Genomic DNA, 18905 nt, shown 5'->3' on the forward strand with positions numbered 1-18905 from the left:
CCACTCCCTCCAACCTTGCCAAACACACACACACAAAGTCCAGATCCTATTGGAGAGGGCAGGTCTGTGTCTTATTTCAGTGGGGGTGGGGGAGGCCAAAGGTTTATTACACCAAGCTTTTAAGTTAGATCCGTGGTCGGCAAACTGCGGCTCGCGAGCCACATGCGGCTCTTTGGCCCCTTGAGTGTGGCTCTTCCACAAAATACCACGGCCTGGGCGAGTCTGTGTTGAAGAAGTGGCGTTAGAAGAAGTTTAAGTTTAAAAAATGTGGCTCTCCAAAGAAATTCCAATCGTTGTACTGTTGATATTTGGCTCTGTTGACTAATGAGTTTGCCGACCACTGAGCTAGATCTACCTACAGTTCGTAAACAAACACCGTATGCAGGTGAGTAAAAGGCTCAGGGTTAGAACAGGTGCAAACACTTAAGCTCCATCTCCATACGGGCAGCTCACCACTCCTGGGGCCGGGTTTCGCTCAACTCCACCCGCCAGCAGGGATTTCAAGACTTACACGTGTTTTCCTCGTTATAGTCGGTTGGATGAGAGCGAAACAACAGTCGTGTTTTTTACGTGCACAGGCGGGCTGACATAGTACAACTTAAGCTTCTCTTCTAGATTTCTCCCTCCCTATTACCATTGTTAATAAGAAATAGGATGTAAAAGAAGCGCGAGGCCACAGGTTGTTACAAAAATAGGTAACTCGTAGGGTAATAAGTGCCTACCGTTAGCAGAGCACACGTCTGACAAATTTCATACCTTGGCAGGTGCCGGAGAAAGGTGTTCGCCAGCAGGTGTCCCCCGAGGCACTCTGTGATGAAACTGCCCAAGGGGGCGGCCTGGGGAAGCTGCTGGGCCCTGGACGCTGGGGACCTCCAGGCACTGCAGGAGCCAGATGCTGGGGAAGCCACCTGGGCCCCAGGGTCTGCAGACAGAAAGAACCACACTGTGACCAGCAAGCAGGTTCCTTCTTCTTATAGAGTCACTACAGTGCCCTCTGCTGACAAAGCCGGATATCCGGCTGGTCCGGGCAGACGGAAAATATTTAAAGGAGCCCGCCGTGTTTTCACAGAGCAGCCAAAAAGGGTGCACGTGGAGCTGAGAGGCAGTAAGCTGGTAACTAGCACAGGTGTGTTTGTACAAATCCGCATACACGCATACAGGAGACATCCCTTATTTCCATCATTCGGGGCCCATTCTATTTGCATCCTGTCAATTATTTTAGTTCATTGTGAGGGCCAGGATTTTTATTTTTTTTTCTAATTTATGAATTCCAGGACTTGCCAGAAACTTCCACTTTCTGTTCTCAGGACATACTTGCTAAGTGTGAAAGTGCAAACAGTCCGGCTCACTAGCTCAGGGGCTGAACAGACAGACTCTGGAGCCGGTTGCTTGTGTTTGAATGTGCTTCTGCCACTTACTGGCTGTATGTCCGTGAGCAATGATTTCATCTTGCCTAGGCCTCGGTTTCCTCATCTGTATAATGGGAACACCAGCACCCAACTTACTGTGCCAATTAAATAAATCCATAGGGCCGAAGCTGGTTTGGCTCAATGGATAGAGTGTCGGCCTGTGGACTGGGGGGGTCCCGGGTTTGATTCCGGTCAGGGGCACGTGCCTTGGTTGCGGGAGCATCCCCGGTGGGGGGTGTGCGGGAGGCAGCTGATCGATGTTTCTAGCTCTCTATCCCTCTCCCTTCCTCTCTGTAAAAAATCAATAAGATATATTAAAAAAATAAAAATAAATAAATCCATAGGGAAATATCTCACTTACTAGCAGTAATCCCTTTCTGAGAAATCAGATTTCTGCAGGGAAACCTGTAGCCTATTGATATTTTTAAAAAGAAAAACCTGAATATGTAACAAACCAACCAACCTTACCCCCCACCACCACCACCAAGCAATTTCTTAAATTGTAACTAAACAGAGTAAACCCCTCGACATAAACCATCATACTACGTTGGCAAATGCTCAAAACATGACTGGTGATGACCAGATAATATTAACAAATGGTGTTTCCTACGCATGACCCTTTCCTCTTCTCGGTAGTCACTCTTCTCTCTCACGTTGCTGCTTCTCTGCAGTGTCCTCCAATGCTTTCCCAACGGGGGTTTGAACGCTGTAACACCAGGCAAAAACAAGGGCTAAATAGGAAAGTTGGCAGGACGCAGGTTCAAGGCCAACGCGCCACGGCAGGTAAAGGTTTACACGGAGCAGCATGGCTTCTGGGCACTGGCCATGTCCTCCTCGGCCCACTCCTGAGCTGCGCCCCTTTTGTTGCCAACAGTTCCACTTTTCAGAAGGTTTAGGCTGGAATTGGACCTGGTACCAACTGCATCTGGAATGAAACTTTGTTTCCTGCACACGGTTTTGTTTGCAAATGCATTGCGCGTGGGGGATGTACATGTTGGGTTTTTTTTTTCCTCGTATAATCAACTGGAATGTGTCCATTTGAGAGGTTCCACTCCTTTAGAAAAGTGTGGATATTAAAAACCAAGAAGCCGAAACCGGTTTGGCTCAGGGGATAGAGCGTCGGCCTGCGGACTGAAAGGTCCCGGGTTCAATTCCGGTCAAGGGCATGTACCTTGGTTGCGGGCACATCCCCAGTGGGGGGTGTGCAGGAGGCAGCTGATGGATGTTTCTCTCTCATCGATGTTTCTGACTCTCTATCTCTCTCCTTTCCTCTCTGTAAAAAAATCAATAAAAAATTAAAAAAAAAAAAAACAAGAAACTCTCTACGGGTAAAACTGAAAGCTTAGAGTTAGTCTTTAGAACATGCCTGGCTTATTTAAAACACGATGCAAGGGTTTGTTATCCTATCCGTCTGACTCATTAACCTTATCAATAGATGTATTCTGTCCTTCACTCACTCATTCTAACCTTTCTTCTTCCAAATAGTTTGGGGGCTCCCAATCCGGGCCAGGCCCCATTGCTGGCCATGGGGGATAAACTGGTGATATGGCCCCTACTTTCAAGGAGCCAACAATTTAGGGGGAAAAGTAGGGCTCGGTGGTGGCAGCTGCTTGGAGGGAGCCTAAGGCTGCGACAGCAGGTGACTAGCTCATCTTAGGGAGAAGCTGGCCCGGGAGGGAGTCAGGAGGAGCACCCCGCGGAGGGGGGACCCGCGCACTGGGTCTGCACCGGAGCAGAAAAGTGAGACTGAACCCCTTACCGCGCGGGACGAGGGGAGAAAGCGAGATTCTATTATTCGTTTTTGCAATTGGAAGCCAGACCTTTCTCTCCAACCCAAGTCTGAGGCGGCGGCCGCGACCTCCGGGCTAGTGGGCCCCGCCCCGGAACCTTGTGTCGCCGGAACTCGGGGCCCCAGTTCCCTGCGTTCCCCACCCGGCGCAGCTCTCGCGCGGCACTTCCGGTGAGGAAACATGGCCGCGGCCGTGCGGGACTCACGTGGGAGTGCGGGGAAGAAGCTGAAAAATGCCCTCAAGAGGAAAAAGAAGATGAAAATGGTAGCCAAGGCTGCGGCAGCGGAGCTGGACGGTGAGGACCAAGACGCTGCCGACCTGGGAGGTAACGTGCCGCGGCGGAGCGTTGGCTGATCGGAGGAAAGGCCGGGCGGAGTTTGCGGGAAGCCGGGGGTGCGGTGCCTCTGCTCCGAGCTGCCCGAGCTTCATCTCCGCGTGGCGTCCTAGAAATTGCTGGTTTCTTCTGCCCGGGATGACAGTAATGACCTTGACAATGGCAGTTTCCATTTCCATACGGAGCATTGGTTCCGATCGGGATGTGTTTGGTTCTACACGCAGTGATCATGCCTCTCTCCATTGGCCCGCGTTGCGGAATCTGACTTCTTTGGCCTCCTCCCTTCTCTTATTCAAACCCTGTTAAAAACACTTGCGTGTCAACTTTGTAGAAGATACCCCCAAACAGTCACTCTTTTTTCATTGTCTTTCATTTAGAAGAACATTCACCCATTTTTGCCGTTGGTTAACTGATCTATCTCCCCTCCAAGGCGTGTGATTCCTTTGAGAAACTTAGATGGAGAGTTTTTTCAGTTTTCCCTTCCTCCCTCATCCTCCCTGAGTACTCAGCACACAAAATCGAGGGGCTGGGAGGCTGCTTAAAACTTGGTCCCCGTTCCAGAGGTCAGTGGCTCACGTTCCTGCCGGCCTGTGGCCATATCCGGGGATCAGGGACACATGGCGAGTTTGGAAGGGAGCTGGAAGTTTGGGGGAAAGGCAGAGGAGATGAGAAATGCCAGTGTCTACTGCCCTGCCCTACCTGTTAGGCACTAATTAAAATGAAATACAATGTAAAACTCCAGGTTTGAAGCCCGCAGGAGGCTTTCGAGGCTGGTGGCTGCTGGGCAGCTCTGATAACAGAACCTTCCCGTGAATGCAGAAATACTTGGAGCCCTTGGTTATTGCTCCCCAGGGCCCCGAATTCTCGAAAAACCCAACAAAAGTGTGCAGGATGGTCAGGCCCGTGGCGGATCGCCTCTCCCTGTGATTCTCATAGCCTTCTCTAGTCCTTATTTTCAGTTTTAAAATAGAATTCAAGGTTAATGTTTAAAATAACACACAGGACTTCAGAGGAATTCTTTGGCGTATCTGGTTCCCTGAGACCCGTGGATATATCCACTTACCTTCTGCTATTAAAGATCACTTATTTGAGCGGGTGGGAGTGACCGGGGAGAGGTCAATGGGGGGAAAAGGAGACATATGTAATACTTTAAACAATAAAGAAAATTTTTTAAATAAAATAAAATAAAGATCACTTAGTTGAAAACTCAAAAAAAAAAATCACATCTGTATGTGATGCAGTATACTTTTAAGAACCAGTTCTGCTTTCTGATCTGCATGGTGATTATCTTTTGGTGTCCTAGGAGTAGGCCCTGTGTTGTAGTGGCTGGAAGACTTCAATGCATTGGCATTTTTCATTTACTTCTATAAAAATCACCATTTCCATCGGCAGTGAATGCCTGGCTTAAATCTTCTGAGCTAAAGCTTCTTCTTGAAAAATAAATAAAATAAAAACTATGACATCAGTGACTTCTTCTGGATATATTTTTTTCTAATTGGTGGGGTGAGTGCTGGTTTATAAAATGGTGTTAGAAAACTTTTCGCAGACTTATCCTGTTCCCATATGCGAGTGTTATGATAGTCAAGCTGGGGAAGAAACACACCAAAGAAAACAGTTTAGAAGTGGAGAAGCGGAGTAGTGTACACAATCACCAAGCCTTTGGCCGCCTTTGACAGTGCAGCTGAAAAAACGCGAGACTTGCTGCGATTTGTGTGAGAATTCGTCAGGACAAAACACTAGATGTCAGTGTTGTATTTTAACGTTTTACCAGGAGGAGCTGGTCAAGACTTCTGCTTTTCATCACCTGGTATTCTTCACTGATAAACGTTTAAGCCATCCTGTTCTTTACATTTAGATAAATGCTTACTATGTTTTTATTGGCTGTTTTCTAAGGTGTTACACATTTTTTGAAGTATGTTAAATATTTAGTTTTTACATCCTTTTCCTTTCATGAATTCTCAGCACTTCAAAAATAAAGTTATTGTGCAAAAGTAATACCAACATTGGAAGTATTATAACGACCAGCTAAAAGGTCAGGTCTTTCCATCATTTCTCTCTTTTAAACAAATTTTAATTGAATTTATTGGGGTGACATTGGTTAATAAAATTACACAGGTTTCAGGTGTACAATTCTATAATACATCATTTGTATATTGTATTGTGTGTTCACCACCCCAGGTCTCCCATCACCATTTATTCCCCCTGCTGTGGTCTGTGTCCATGCGTTTTTTTTATTTTTGTTTTTTGTGTGTCTGCCTAGTTCTTAGGTCTCAATCCCTTCATCTTTTTCACTCAGCCCCACAACCCTCCTCGAGCCCTCTGACAGCTGTCAGTCTGTTTTCTATCTATGAGTCTGTTTCTGTTTTATTTGATAGTTTATTCTGTTCATTAGATTCCACATGCAGATTGGTACGGCCACTGTGGAAAGCAGTATGGAGTTACCTCAAAAAATCAAAAATGGAGCTACCTTTTGACCCAGCAGTTCCACTTCTGGGATTGGATTTTTTTTTTTTTATTGTTTTTTGGGGTTTTGTGTTGTTGTTTTTTTTTTTTTTTTTTTTGCTGCCTGGGTCCTGGGTCCTGTCACCCTACAGCCTCCCCTGTCAGCAGGGCTGGGCCAGATCCTCAGAGGCCGGCGGCCAGGGGGAGGGTCCCACTGCCACTGCTCCCCACTGTCCCTGCAGCTGTGGTCCTGTCACTGTCCCAGAGAATGGGGACGGATGGAAAATGTTACAGGGCCACCTCTTCCTCCGGCATCAGAGTCTAATCTGTTTCTTCTCTTAGGTTCTGCAGGAAGGTGCGCGTCACAGAAGGCTCACTCTTCTGATGACGAAGCAGCGGAGGCTGACAATGAGGATGAGCTTGACCCCTGTGACGATGACGGTGAAAATGCTGCGGGAGCCACGGCGGGGACCAGCTCGGGCTGGGCCGACGCCATGGCTAAAATCCTGAACAAAAAAACCCCTAAAAGCAAGCCCACCATTCTGGTCAAAAACAAAGAGCTGGAAAAGGAAAAGGAGAAGTTAAAGCAGGAGAGACTAGAGAAGAGAAAGCAGGTATGTCATCCGGCTGCTCTGTAGATTAGATTGTGTGTCTGCCTGGATCTTAGGCCTTATCTGGGCCGCCTTGTCCCTGCACTGTTTGTTCAATTAACATTCCAGCCTTGGACTTTTTGTGTGTGGGGTGGATAACCAAGGTTCTCTTCTCAGTCCTCGTCTAAGTTACTCCGTGGAGTATGTTTACTTTTTAATCACCTGGAAAGCCATAGAGGTATAGACCCCAAGGAAGTTTATCCTTCTAAAAATCAAGTAATTACCCATCTGGCTATGCCCCCTGTCTTTTTATTCCATTTAGCTGTCCATGTGCGAACTTTATTAGGTGCAGGACTAATCATCCTATTAGCTGCTTTTTGCCAAAACCTATTTTATAATAAAGATCCGCGACGAAGTCCTTGTTAGGGATTGGTTGCAATTCTGAAGACCGACTATTTCGCTGCTAGATCCCCATGGATGCAGTCTGCTCATTAAAGGGGGGGTCTGGAGAGGCGGTTTTGAATTAGATTATTTTATCTGGGGGGGTTTCTTATTTCCGGGGCCCCTTCTGCTTCTGCGTGATGGGACAGAATCCGTGTGCTGTGATTTGCGACCAAGTTGCCATATGTGGCAAGGACGGTGGTCAGACGTGCCGGAAAAGAGGTGGATGTCAATGCTTCGTGACAAGGAAAACAGCCGCTGTGTAAATAGGCTACATCTGGAGATGATGCTGTCCATTTAAAAGCTGATAAAAAGTCTTCATCTTTCTGTCTGCTGGGGAGGCCGGTTTCTGAAAAGCACCAGTGTTTAAACTGTGGTTACAGGAGAGGGGGGCTTGGGGTCCGATCTGAGACGGCGGATCAGGACTGCGGCTCCCACACCTGCCTGGTCCCGGGCTTCGTGAGCTGGCGGCCCTCCAGGCCCCGCTGTCAGCCCGGCGGAAACCCACCCGGTGCCTCTCACGTGCCATGCTGAGTGCTAACCACAGGCTCCCCGTGCGGAACCCTTAAAGCCCGGGTGTTTCTAAGTCCCCGTGACACACCGAGCCGGCTGATTGGTTCCCTTTGTCCTCAGGATCGTGTCAGAGTGCTGCCCTTTCCGAAATGCCTCATGTTCTTTCATAACCTTGTCTGTCACGCAGCTCGATAAGAAGCGGGAGTGGGAAATGATGTGCAGGGTCAAGCCAGATGTGGTCACAGACAAAGACACCGAGAGGAATCTGCAGAGGATCGCCACGAGGTAAGGCAGAGGGGTACCCCCTTAAATCCTCAGTACCCCGCACTTCCCACCCCACTCGGTTCTCAGAGCCAGGGGCTGTGTGTAAGCCAGCCTGCCTCCTCTGAGTTCAAGCAGAGGCCGCGGGTCTCTTGGGAAGGAGTACAATGTGCTAAGTGTGTGTTCGGCACGACCCTATTTCACATCCTCTTGTTTTTATAGTCGCGAGAACTGTCATCAGAATACTCACTGTGGGTCTCTCATGCTGGTGTCTAAATTTATGGCACCCAGCGATTTTTGTTATCTTGCGTTACATTTATGGCATGGTGAGTTTCACGTTATAGCAGCTTCATGCTACCCTTTTATTCTGCTTTTTTTTTATCATCGGCACCAAACATTTATTTGATGCCCTGTGTGTCCAGATAAATAGAATCCGGTGGTCGCTGGGGGGTCCTTGCCCAGCCCATCGGGAGGAATTCTAGTCGCCTGAGAATGGAGGTGCATCTGGTGATGGGAACAGATCACAGGAGAGTGTACAGGGGAGTCGGGGAAGTTCACCGAGGGGGTAGCTTCTCGTTCCTCCCTAAAGGACACAGCAGTTACGTGTAGTGGACTGACGTTAACTTCCTGGGCACCTGCGTTATTTGGTCATTTTCTGATGCATCTGGTTGCACATTGAATTGGTGAATGTGATGCCTAAGTGTGAGCGGGAGAGCGGTCTGCGAGGTTCAGATTCCAGCCTGACTGACTAGCTGTGTGTCCTCGGGCTGTTACTGAATGTCTCTGTGTCTCTATTTATTTATCTGCAAAACCAGGAAAACATTATACCTCCCCCTGGGGTTTCTCTGAGACTTGAAGGAATGAATACATCTGAAGAGCTTAGAAAAGTGCAGGTTTGATGCAGGGAGTAAGTGCCTCTTTAGTTCTTCACCTTGGTCCCCGCCCTGCTGTGAAGGGATGGGATTTTACCCTGTTTATAGCCTAAACTCGCCTGTTAGAGTTTCTCGGATGCTGACAGGAGACAAGAGACTTCGGGTCAGAGAACGGGACTCCATTACTAACAGCAAAGGTGGTAGCCGAGCGTCTCCTTCCCACTGGCTCCCCCTGGCCCCGGGGCCGGCACAGGTGCCCTCGGCGGACGCCTGCTCGTGCAGTGGTTCACGTTACAGGAGGGGAACGCTGTGCGGGGAACGCTATTGCTTTTACGGTGGATGGGAACAAGCCTGCTCTTTGTCTGGGGGAGACGTTACCTCATTTCGCCAGGTTGCGTGCTGCAAACACAACCCTGAGAAATGTTCTGGGTAAAGAGCAATTAGGGCCCGGATTCCTGAAAAACCCAGCAAGAGTGTGCAGGATGGTCAGGCCCGTGGCGGATCGCCTCTCCCTGTGATTCTCATAGCAGGAAACGAACTGGTTATAGGCTCTTAGAGCTGGGTGGGATGTTAATGGTCTAAATCAGTGCTGCCCAGTGGAAATGGAATGGGAGCCACATATGTAATGTAGATTTGTCCGAATGAGTAAAAGAGGTGAAGTTAAGTTCAATAACATGTTGATTTTACCCAGTACATTCTAATGATTACTATTGCAGCATGTTACCAATATAAAACAGTTATTAATGAGATTCTAAAATGCTTTTTCATACTAAGTCTTCAAATACTTTTAAAAATGGGATTTTAAAATTAGTTTTATATCCTGAGAATTGCAAATCGTGTAGCTGACTACTTTTTAAACTACTTGGGGTCAAAAGCTACAAAAGGTTTCCCCTTTGCCAGGACGTCTGCTCCTACTCACTGCAGAGCCCCAACTGGATATAGTCATGCTCGGAGAAATAGGTGCTGGTGTTAAAAGTAATTCTTAGTTCTGATTGCATAAAAGTTGATAGAGAAAGACCCGAGCTGAAACAAAACAGATCACATATCCATCCACGTATATTCATCCTATGAATGCGTTCACAAACTTCCATTCATTCATTGAAATGCATGATCACTTTCCAGAGGTATCTAACCAGTCAGCTGTTTTCATCGGCTTGCCTACTAAATGCTTGCCTCTCTCCTAAGCAGTGAAAACACACGGTTTCTATCCTCGGAGTTTGCAGTCTAGAGCAGCGGTCGCCAACCGGTGGTCCGTAGACCCCTGGTGGTCCGTGAGGTCCGAGAGGTTGGTGGCCTCTGGTCTAGAGCCGTGGTCGGCAAACTGCAGCTCGCAAGCCACGTGCGGCTCTTTGGCCCCTTGAGTGTGGCTCTTCCACAAAATACCAAGGCCTGGGCAAGTCTGTTTTGAAGAAGTGGCGTTAGAAGAAGTTTAAGTTTAAAAAATTTGGCTCTCAAAAGAAATTTCAATCGTGTACTATTGATATTTGGCTCTGTTGACTAATGAGTTTTCTGACCACTGGTCTAGAGTAATCGCTGTTAACTACGTTGTTCTGTGGTGTGGCCTGCAGGGGTGTGGTGCAGTTATTTAACGCCGTTCAGAAGCATCAGAAGAACGTTGACGAGAAGGTGAAGGAAGCCGGAAGCTCGATCAGGAAGCGTGCGAAGTTGATGTCAAGCGTTTCCAAGAAAGATTTCATCAGCGTTCTGAGGGGGATGGACGGGAGTGCCAGCGAGAAAGGTTCGACCAGAAGGAGCTCACAGGCCAAACAGGTGAGACTTTTATACAAAGTTCAGTGCCTCAGACTCTTAGCTTTTACACTAGCATCTGGGGGTGACAAAGCACACAGTAGAATTACAGTTCTTTTCCGATTTTATTACAATTACAGGCCCACAGCCTAATAAACGTGTGTTCTTAAGTTTCAGGCTGATTGATTCAGTATGGGAATTACCAGTTAGGGATGTCATTGCCCTGCTTTTAGAACTCAGGGACCACTACATTCGGGTACATTTGTTAGGGATAGAGGCGTGCCTGTCCTGTCTGAAGTCCTGCCTCCTGTGGAAACCTCAGTGAGACGAACATACAGCTACCATTATGTTGGCAACAATGACAGTGACTGGTGGCTGAGCTGGCCTGGCTTTTTGGACCGTGGGCCACCATAGTTTCCATTTTTAATGTACCAGGTGAAAGGTTCTGAAATGGGCTTCCATCTCAGAAGGACTGTTTTTAGAAATAAATAAGTAAAGCAAAGTACTTAGTTATATGTGCTGGCTTCTTTCTGTTGCCAACAGAGAACTCCAATCAGGAAGTGAGAGTTTCGTGAGTGTGTGTGTGTTGGGGAAAACAGTTGAACCCTGGCAGGAAGAGCATGTAGGAATTTCATGCTAGCCTAGGGTTGAGGTATTTTCCAAGTTCTTTGATTTAGTTGCCATTTTGCCTAATTTTGACAAGTATAAGGACCCAGATGGGGTATCTATGTAATAAGTGTTGGTCAGAGGAAGTGTAAACATGTGAAGGCTGTGTTTGGGGATTTACATGTTTCGGGTAAGAAGGCAGGCATGTTCTCACTGGTGGCCTTTCACTGAGGGCTGGGGGGGGGGGGGGGGGGGGGGGGACCCAGCCGCTTTGCACGAGGAGCGGGCGGGCAGTGGGAAAATAAACACCCCGAGTCTGCATGGTGGCCCTCTCCGTCCCCTCAGATGGAGAGTGAAGTGGAGAGAGTCGGTTGAACATCCACTGTGAGCCTGGAGTTTTGTGGGTGCTGAGCTCAGGATTGAGGGGCGGTGTTCTTTCATGGGGAGTGCCCACTGTACGTTTTCCAGGGAAGAACCCTACAATCTGCTGCCTACACAGGGCGAGGAACTTGCTGCCAACCTTCTCGAAGCAGATTGTAGGGACAGTGTGGGGCCCCAGCGTTCAGCCCATAGGATTCCTTAAAGGAGCCCGTGTTGGCTGCTGATAGGAAAGCACTGATTCTGTGTTACGTCTGGGATTACAGGCTTTGCGCAAGGTTTTCATTGATTTGAACTGGCCAGCACGTCACTGTCAGCTTCTGTTTTGTTGTCAGGAAACCACGCTGGGAACTTCGCGGGACAGGAAAGTGCTAGTAGCTTCTGTTGGGAAGGGTTTCCTCAGTGAGTGATTGTGGGGCAACACATTTCAGTAAAAACCCCTCGGTTAAAACAGGTACTGGGAGAGATTACTAGGTATTTATTTATTTTTCTGCTTTTGTGAAAAATGTCCAACAGAAGTGAGTTCAGGGGCTCTGTCCGCATACATTTCTCATAAATGGCAACCAGGTGACCCTTCAGAGCTGGTTTTCAGTGGTGGGACTGCTGTGACATACAGGCTTCTTGGTGTCTCAGTAATGAGAGCTAGGCTCCAATTGCCATCTACTTTTAAAGTGCCCACTCCTCTGCTTCATGGCCTGGCTGAAGGACTGGAGGGGCGCCTCCCGCCGGCCCCGAGGTGGTCCCAGCAGTTGTGGGCCTTCGTGTTCACAGGGAGGGGGGTGTGGAAGGCAGGCCGCGGGGCAGAGGCCGCGGGCAGAGGGATGCTGTCCTCAGGTGGCCCCTGCCTCGCATGGCAACTGTTGCTGCTTTCACATAAAAGCTGCGCTCGCAGGAATGCGTGGAATCCCAACTTTGTAAATAATTCAGCTTAATGTTTGTTTACTGCACATGCCTCAATAGATTAGAGTTGAGACAAAAGGGAGACTCCAAGTTTGCAGTGAGAGCGAGCATTGCATTGCTGTCTGTGGGAACGCGTGAAAGCCAGCTTCCCATTGTGCTGGCCTCCGAAGCCTGCTGGTTAGCTGCTCCTGGGCGGTGTCTGGTGTGAGCAGTGTGAGCCTGTGGGGCAGGGTGGGACCTGCAGCATTTGACTCGGGGAGTGTGGGTAGAGAGAGGACTTAGAACCATTCCAGAGCGGCTGTGGAAACTCTTAGTGACCTTTAGAATAAAGGGAATGGTGTGCATGCACCTGCTGGCCCTGTCTGAGGAATTGTTCTCTCTGCGAAGTAGCTGCCCGCAGAGGATTTTCATCAGGGAGGTTGAGGCCCTTTAAAAAATTTGACTGTCCTGCATAAAGTGGTCGTGTACCACGTGTTTGCACTTGGGGTGCATTTTTTAAAATACAAATTTTTTATTGATTTCGGAGAGGGAGGGAGGGGGAGAGAAGGATAGAAACATCAATGACGAGGATCACTGATCGGCTGCCTCCTGCACGCCCCCTAATGGGATTGAGCCCGCAATTGGACATGTATCCTCACTGGGAATCGAACCGTGACCCCCTGGTTCGTAGGTTGTTGCTCAACTACTGAGCCACGCTGGTCAGGCTGTGCTGCATTTTTAAAGTTGAAAAGAGTATTTTACTGTTTCTTGTTCAAAAAATACTAATTTTGAGTTCTGGGCAGTTGAGAATGTTGATAGGGTTGTACGATGCATTGTGCACAGGGGCACAGGCCCCGGGCTCCAGTACCAGGCGGCCTGGGTGCAGGACACCTGGCCTGCTCTCTGGGTCACTCACCCACATCGGTCTCTTACCTGTTCTCAGGTCATCATTCTAGTGGTGACAGCCACCTCAGAGATACTGTGAGGGCCCCGGGAGTGAACACACGTGGTGCTGGAGCCATGCTCAGCACACAGCAAACACGTGTCCCGAGCATGAGTTCTTTACATGTCGTTCTTATCTTTCCTACCAGTTGGTAGTCGGAGATGAAGCTGGGATGGGAATCCAGTTTGAAAGGGAACTGACTGCTTCTGGATTACTGGCTAACCCCAGAATTCTCTAATAATTTAACACGCTCGTGTTTAGGTTTGGAACGCTCTCTCGTGTTAGGTGTGTCTGGTCTGGTAACGTATAATTCTCACAAAATAGTAAAACTAGATCTGGGGGGTCTAGAGCTCTGTCCCCATTTCAAGCGAGGGCTGAACTAACGAGGACTTGCACGATTTTACTCGCCCAGGAAAGGGGTTTCTCAGTGGCGGCGCGTGCTGTTTATGTTCCCATCTTTGCAAATAGTTTAGATAAAGGGTTCTCCCCGGACCCTCATGTCACAGGCAGAATTTTCAGGTGCGTGTTAATCGTGGTCAGGGCGATTACTAACAACAGTTGCAAAGAGCCTACCCTATAAATTTGCAACAACAAAGGTATTAAGATGCATTTAGCCAGCGTTCAGAACCTTTTTTACTTTAGGTGAAACTAAATTAAAGTAAAAATGGAACATTCTTGGTGAAAGCCAAGAAATCAAGTATTGCTGATTGCGAAATGCAGATGGATTATGTTGTTTATTGTTTTAGGGTTCCACTTTAATTTTCCCCTGCAAAACTGGAGTGCGGTTAAGCTCTGCATTATTCGGTGTCAGACCAATGAGGAATCCCGAGCCTCGGCTTCCGCCTTCTGGGCTGTAGCTGCCCGTGGGTGTTTGAACCTTGAAGTGGAAGCTGATTAACATTTCTCAGGGTTGTCTTCATCTTCCAGATCCACACAGACGCTTCTGTGTGATCTCGGTTACATATTTGTAGAAAGCCAGGCCCAGGAGGGCGGGGAATATTTTGTTTCCCTGCCTCATGTGGTTTCCATTAGGTTTTTGCATCTAATCAGTTTCACTGTTCAGCTGCCGTGGGCACGGAACGCGCGACCCTGCAGGCTGCCCCCTATGGCACGGTTGGCTGTGTCTTCCGTTGTGTTTACCCCGGTGGGGCCCAGGCTTCCGCTCCATCAGGGCCTCCGAGGGCTTACAAGGCCCATGGCTGGGCTCTGCCCGAGTTTCTGGGTCAGCAGGGAGGGAGCCTGGGAGAATGGATTCCTGCTAAGTGATGAGGGTGCCCTTGTCTGGCCTGGGACCGCACTGGGAGAGCAAATGATGCGGCCGCCCCTGACTGCTCACAGAGCATGAACACCCCAACGCCCCCAGAGAGCCTGGCTCCACTGTCACTCTTCAAGCTGGACAGGCCGGGGGGCTTTGACTTGACCCTGCTATGGATCTTCCTGCCTACAATACGCGTGTACACTGCAATTGTCTTTCAAGACCAGGATCGCCAGACAATTGATCTCGACGTTTCCATTCACGAACTCTTCCCTTTGGCCCACTGATGTTCCTTTCTCTCTCTCAACTGCTGTAGTGCCCACCCCCTTACCCATGGCTTCACTTCCCATGGTTTTAGTTACTCCCCAGGGTAACTGGAGCCCCAAGATATTAACTGGAAAAATCCACGTCCCTTTATCTCATCACGTAGCCCTGTGTCCTCTCCCATCAAGAAGAAGAGGGGTGCGTACAGGACAATGAGATACTGAGAGGGAGCACATTCACGTAGCTTCTGTTCCAGTGCGCTGTTTCGATTGTTCTGTTTGATTATTAGTTGTTACCTTTAGTCTCTTACTATGGCAAATTTATAAATTACGCTTTGTCGTGGATAGGTGTAGAAATGGTTTGTCCAGCACTGTGTGTTTCTGTGAATGGAATAAATAGGAAAGCCTTGACTCTTAGCTCCATGAAGACGGGGACTCTGTTTTGAACAGAGCCTAGACCCAGTCTCCGCTCTCAGTATTTGTGGAGGGAGGGAAGGAACTCCCAGAGCCTGGAGTTCTGCAGAGAGTGTCTCGGTTACTACCACACGGTGGTGCTGTTGTACCAGGAAAGGAGAGGCTGTCTTCGGCTCAGCGGTGTCTAGTTTGACATAAATCCTAGGAAGAAACCAAACAAATGGACTACCTTATTGCCTGCTCACTATTTGTAATGTTAGCACGTGACTAGGCTTTTTATTACATGATTAGGTCAGACAGTGAGATCATAACCCAAATAAAGACCATTTGTTTCTCATTTTTGCCCACTATTAAATGAGATAGAATCTGTGAAAACCCAGCCCAGTCAGTTTCCTTTTCTCTCCTTTACTTGGGGTTAAAAGCCTTGGTTACACTTCTATTAGTCTTTAAATAATTTGCCTGAAGTCTTCTAATAAATTATCAGTGAACTTGAAATAATATTATAAGATTATTTTGTCAAAAGATTTTAAAAACTGATATTATATCTGGGATTGTGATCCCTCCAACTTTGTTCATCTTTTTCAAGATTGTTGCAGCTATCTGAGGTCTTGTTTTTTGTTTTTTTGTTTTCATTTTTTGGGTTTTTTTTTTTGTTCCATATAAATTTTTGGAGTGTTCTAGATCTGTGAAATATGCCATTGGTGTTTTAATGGGGATTGCATTGAATCTATAGATTGCTTTGGGTAGAATAGACATTTTGATGATGTTGATTCTAGTAGTTTTTTGGTAGAGTCTTTAGGGTTTCCTATGTTCAATATCATGTTATCTGCAAATAATGACAGTTTTGAGATAGCTTTTATGCACCTAAATAGATACTTCTGCAAAGGAGACATATAGATGGCCAAGAGACATATGAAAAAATGTTCAAAGTCACTAATCATCAGAGGGATGCAAATTAAAATGACAATGAGGTTTCACCTACACCTGTAAGAATGGCTCCCATCAACAAATCAACACATGACAAGTGCTGGTGAGGATGTGGAGAAAAGGGAACCCTCGTGCACTGCTGGTGGGAATGCAGACTGGTGCAGCCACTGTGGAGAACAGTATGGAGTTTCCTCAAAAAGTTAAATATTGACCCAGTGATCCCACTTCTAGGAATATATTCTAAGAAACCTGAAACACCAATCAGAAAGAATGTATGCACCCCGATGTTCATAGCAGCACAATTTACAATAGCTAAGATCTGGAAACAGCCCAAGTGCCCATCAGTAGAAGAGTGGATAAAAAATTTGTGGTACATTTATACCAAGGAATACTATGTGGCAGTAAAAAAAGAAGGATCTCATACCCTCTGAGACAGCATGGAGGGACCTGGAGAGTATTATGCTAAGTGACATAAGCCAGTCAGAGAAAGACAAGTATCACATGATCTCACTTATATGTGGAATCTAATGAACAAATTAGATCCAGAGACATAAAAGCATGGAACAGACTGAGGCATCTGAGAGGGAAGGCGGGGGTAGGGAGGTGAGTGGGGAGAGATTAACTGGGGAAATTAAATGCATGTATGCATAGCCCAGGGACACAGACAGTAATGTGGTGAAGGCCTGGGAGGGTGGGTGCAGAGTGAAGGGGGTCTTTGGGTGGGAGGTACATCTGCAATACTTTCAACAATAAAGATAAATTAAAAATTTTTTTGATACCAAACCTAGATCTTACTGTATTTTCTCCCTATTGCAAAAAAAAAAAAAAAAGTTTGCTTCCATGATTCTTTATGGGGTTAAAATATTTTATTAACAGGTAGCTCTATTAGCTATTTGTACATATATGATTACAATGTATGAATAAGGCCGATCTATACTTTGTCTTGATTTCACTCCTGTTGCTGAGAAGTGTGCTTTGTGACATGGACTTTCTCAGCTGCCCTGCAATTAAATGGGTTTTTGAATGTTTTGTTTCTGTGATTGTCCTCAGACTGAAGCGAGAGAAGAGGGCCCAGGATGGAGCATCCTCCGAGATGACTTTATGATGGGAGCGTCCATGAAGGACTGGGACAAAGAGAGTGACGGACCTGATGGCAGCAGTCCGGGCGGGGGAAGTGACTCCGACACATAGTAGGTGTGCAGGAGGCACGGCGCCATCGCTCTGTTCTTCCTAGAGAAACACTTCTCGCTCCGAAAGCTGGGGGACATCAGGACGCCGTGTGTAAGGAAGCCAGACGACTTGGACCTCTCACATAAACTTCCTTAAAGTTACGTCTTCGAACTGTGTATCATTTTAAGCATTTGTAAAAGGAAATGTTCCTCAAAACATTTGTGAAAAGAAATGTTTCGACTTGTCCAGTGTGAGGCTCATTTTGCCCCATCACTGGTTTACATGTTGGCCATGGGTTTTGTGGTTTTATCAGCGTTTCCAGAAATGCAGTGTTGTTCATCATGAAAATGAACTCAACTTAATGTTTCCCACCTACAGATCTGTGCATTTGTAGTTTGGTGTTTGTTTTGATGAGCTATTGAGAAAACATAGGTAGTAAAATTTTAAATTATAGTATTTCTGATTTGGGGTGATGCTTTTATTTTTTTTAGATATTCTGGCAAATATATAAGAAACATGTCAAATCTATACTTTTCTACTGCTTTTATGTGCTAAGTAATGTACATAAATAATGCCTTAAGATTTATTTTAAGTGTTGGTTATCTTTGCTCTCGTGTCATTTCTTAGGAAGCACATTCAGAGTGTGTGTGTGTGTGTGTGTGTGTGTGTATGTATGTATGTGTGTATGTATGTATGTGTGAGTTTGCTCTCGTGTCATTTCTTAGGAAGCACATTCAGTGTGTGTGTGTGTATGTGTGAGAGAGAGTGAGAGAGAGAGAGACACTGTGAGTTACCTTCAATTCTCTCTCATGACCAGTGAGGTCGTAGTTAGCTAACAAGGGTGCCTGTTAAGTAAAAGGAGAATGCAAAGTAAGACTAGCGTTATTCCAAAATTTCTGTGAAACGGGGCCTAAGATCTAAATTTGTAGGGGAATTGTTCAGTAAATGTGACCTGTTCCCTTTTTTAAAAAAGGCTCTGTCCCTTTGTATATCTTCCATAATACAGATAGGTCCCTCCGGCTACCCATGCTCATACTTGCTCTGTTAAACACCGAAGGAAAACCCTCCCCCAAACTCAGCTAGAGAAGGGATGTTGATATTCTTAACCCGGTGAGCGGGGCAGGCATTGCATAACTGAAGTTAAATTAGTCCACGGCCTGGCGTTTGTTATCATAAAGGAAGGAGCACACCTACGATGTCAGGTGATTAAACCAGCAAAGCTCAAATGCATTTTTGTATGTGTTCCAGCCTTTGAACTTGAGTGCCTTATTAAATGATAGGACTGCCATTTGTCAGTGTCACATAAATAAATGTGAGCAAATATCCTTCAGTAGTGACAGCGGAGGGCTAAATACCCCCTTGTAACTTAACACAGGTGAATATTCGGTTCCATATAACCTAACACATAGGTGAATTTGGAGAAAAAAAATATATGTATATACTAGTATAGCACCTAAATACTGTTTTCTCCCCAGAATTAAAAATTACGCTTTATTTTTTTATTACTCTTTCTGCATCATACTGAACCTTTGCAAAAATTCTGAATAAAACTGGTAAATAACTTATTATTAAAATGTTTTTGAATATACTTGTATAGTGCTTAGTTTAATTTAGAAAAAATTGAACAAGATTTTCAAACTGAAGATAAGGAAAAGAATATTTGCAGATTTTC

At 46.6% G+C, this 18905-nt stretch overlaps 1 protein-coding gene and 1 long non-coding RNA gene across 4 annotated transcripts in view; one reads left to right on the forward strand and one right to left on the reverse strand.

Moving 5' to 3' along the window:
- The window catches only part of LOC307094531, a 503912-nt gene that overhangs the window by 72223 nt on the left and 412784 nt on the right, over positions 1–18905 (reverse strand). For all 3 annotated transcript variants that reach the window (XR_013813081.1, XR_013813082.1, XR_013813083.1), the window contains exon 7: positions 757–922. This is a non-coding gene — a long non-coding RNA (uncharacterized lncRNA). The remainder of the gene's footprint in view (positions 1–756; positions 923–18905) is intronic.
- RRP15 (ribosomal RNA processing 15 homolog) lies at positions 3378–18735 on the forward strand. The gene is made up of 5 exons (XM_079763453.1): positions 3378–3524; positions 6318–6589; positions 7707–7804; positions 10221–10422; positions 17114–18735. Exons 1-5 carry the CDS (start codon positions 3380–3382, stop codon positions 17252–17254), a joined length of 858 nt encoding a protein of 285 aa, XP_079619579.1. The 5' UTR covers positions 3378–3379; the 3' UTR covers positions 17255–18735.

The sequence above is a fragment of the Cnephaeus nilssonii genome (genome assembly GCF_951640355.1).
Source record: "Cnephaeus nilssonii genome assembly, chromosome: 23".
NCBI lineage: Eukaryota > Metazoa > Chordata > Mammalia > Chiroptera > Vespertilionidae > Cnephaeus > Cnephaeus nilssonii.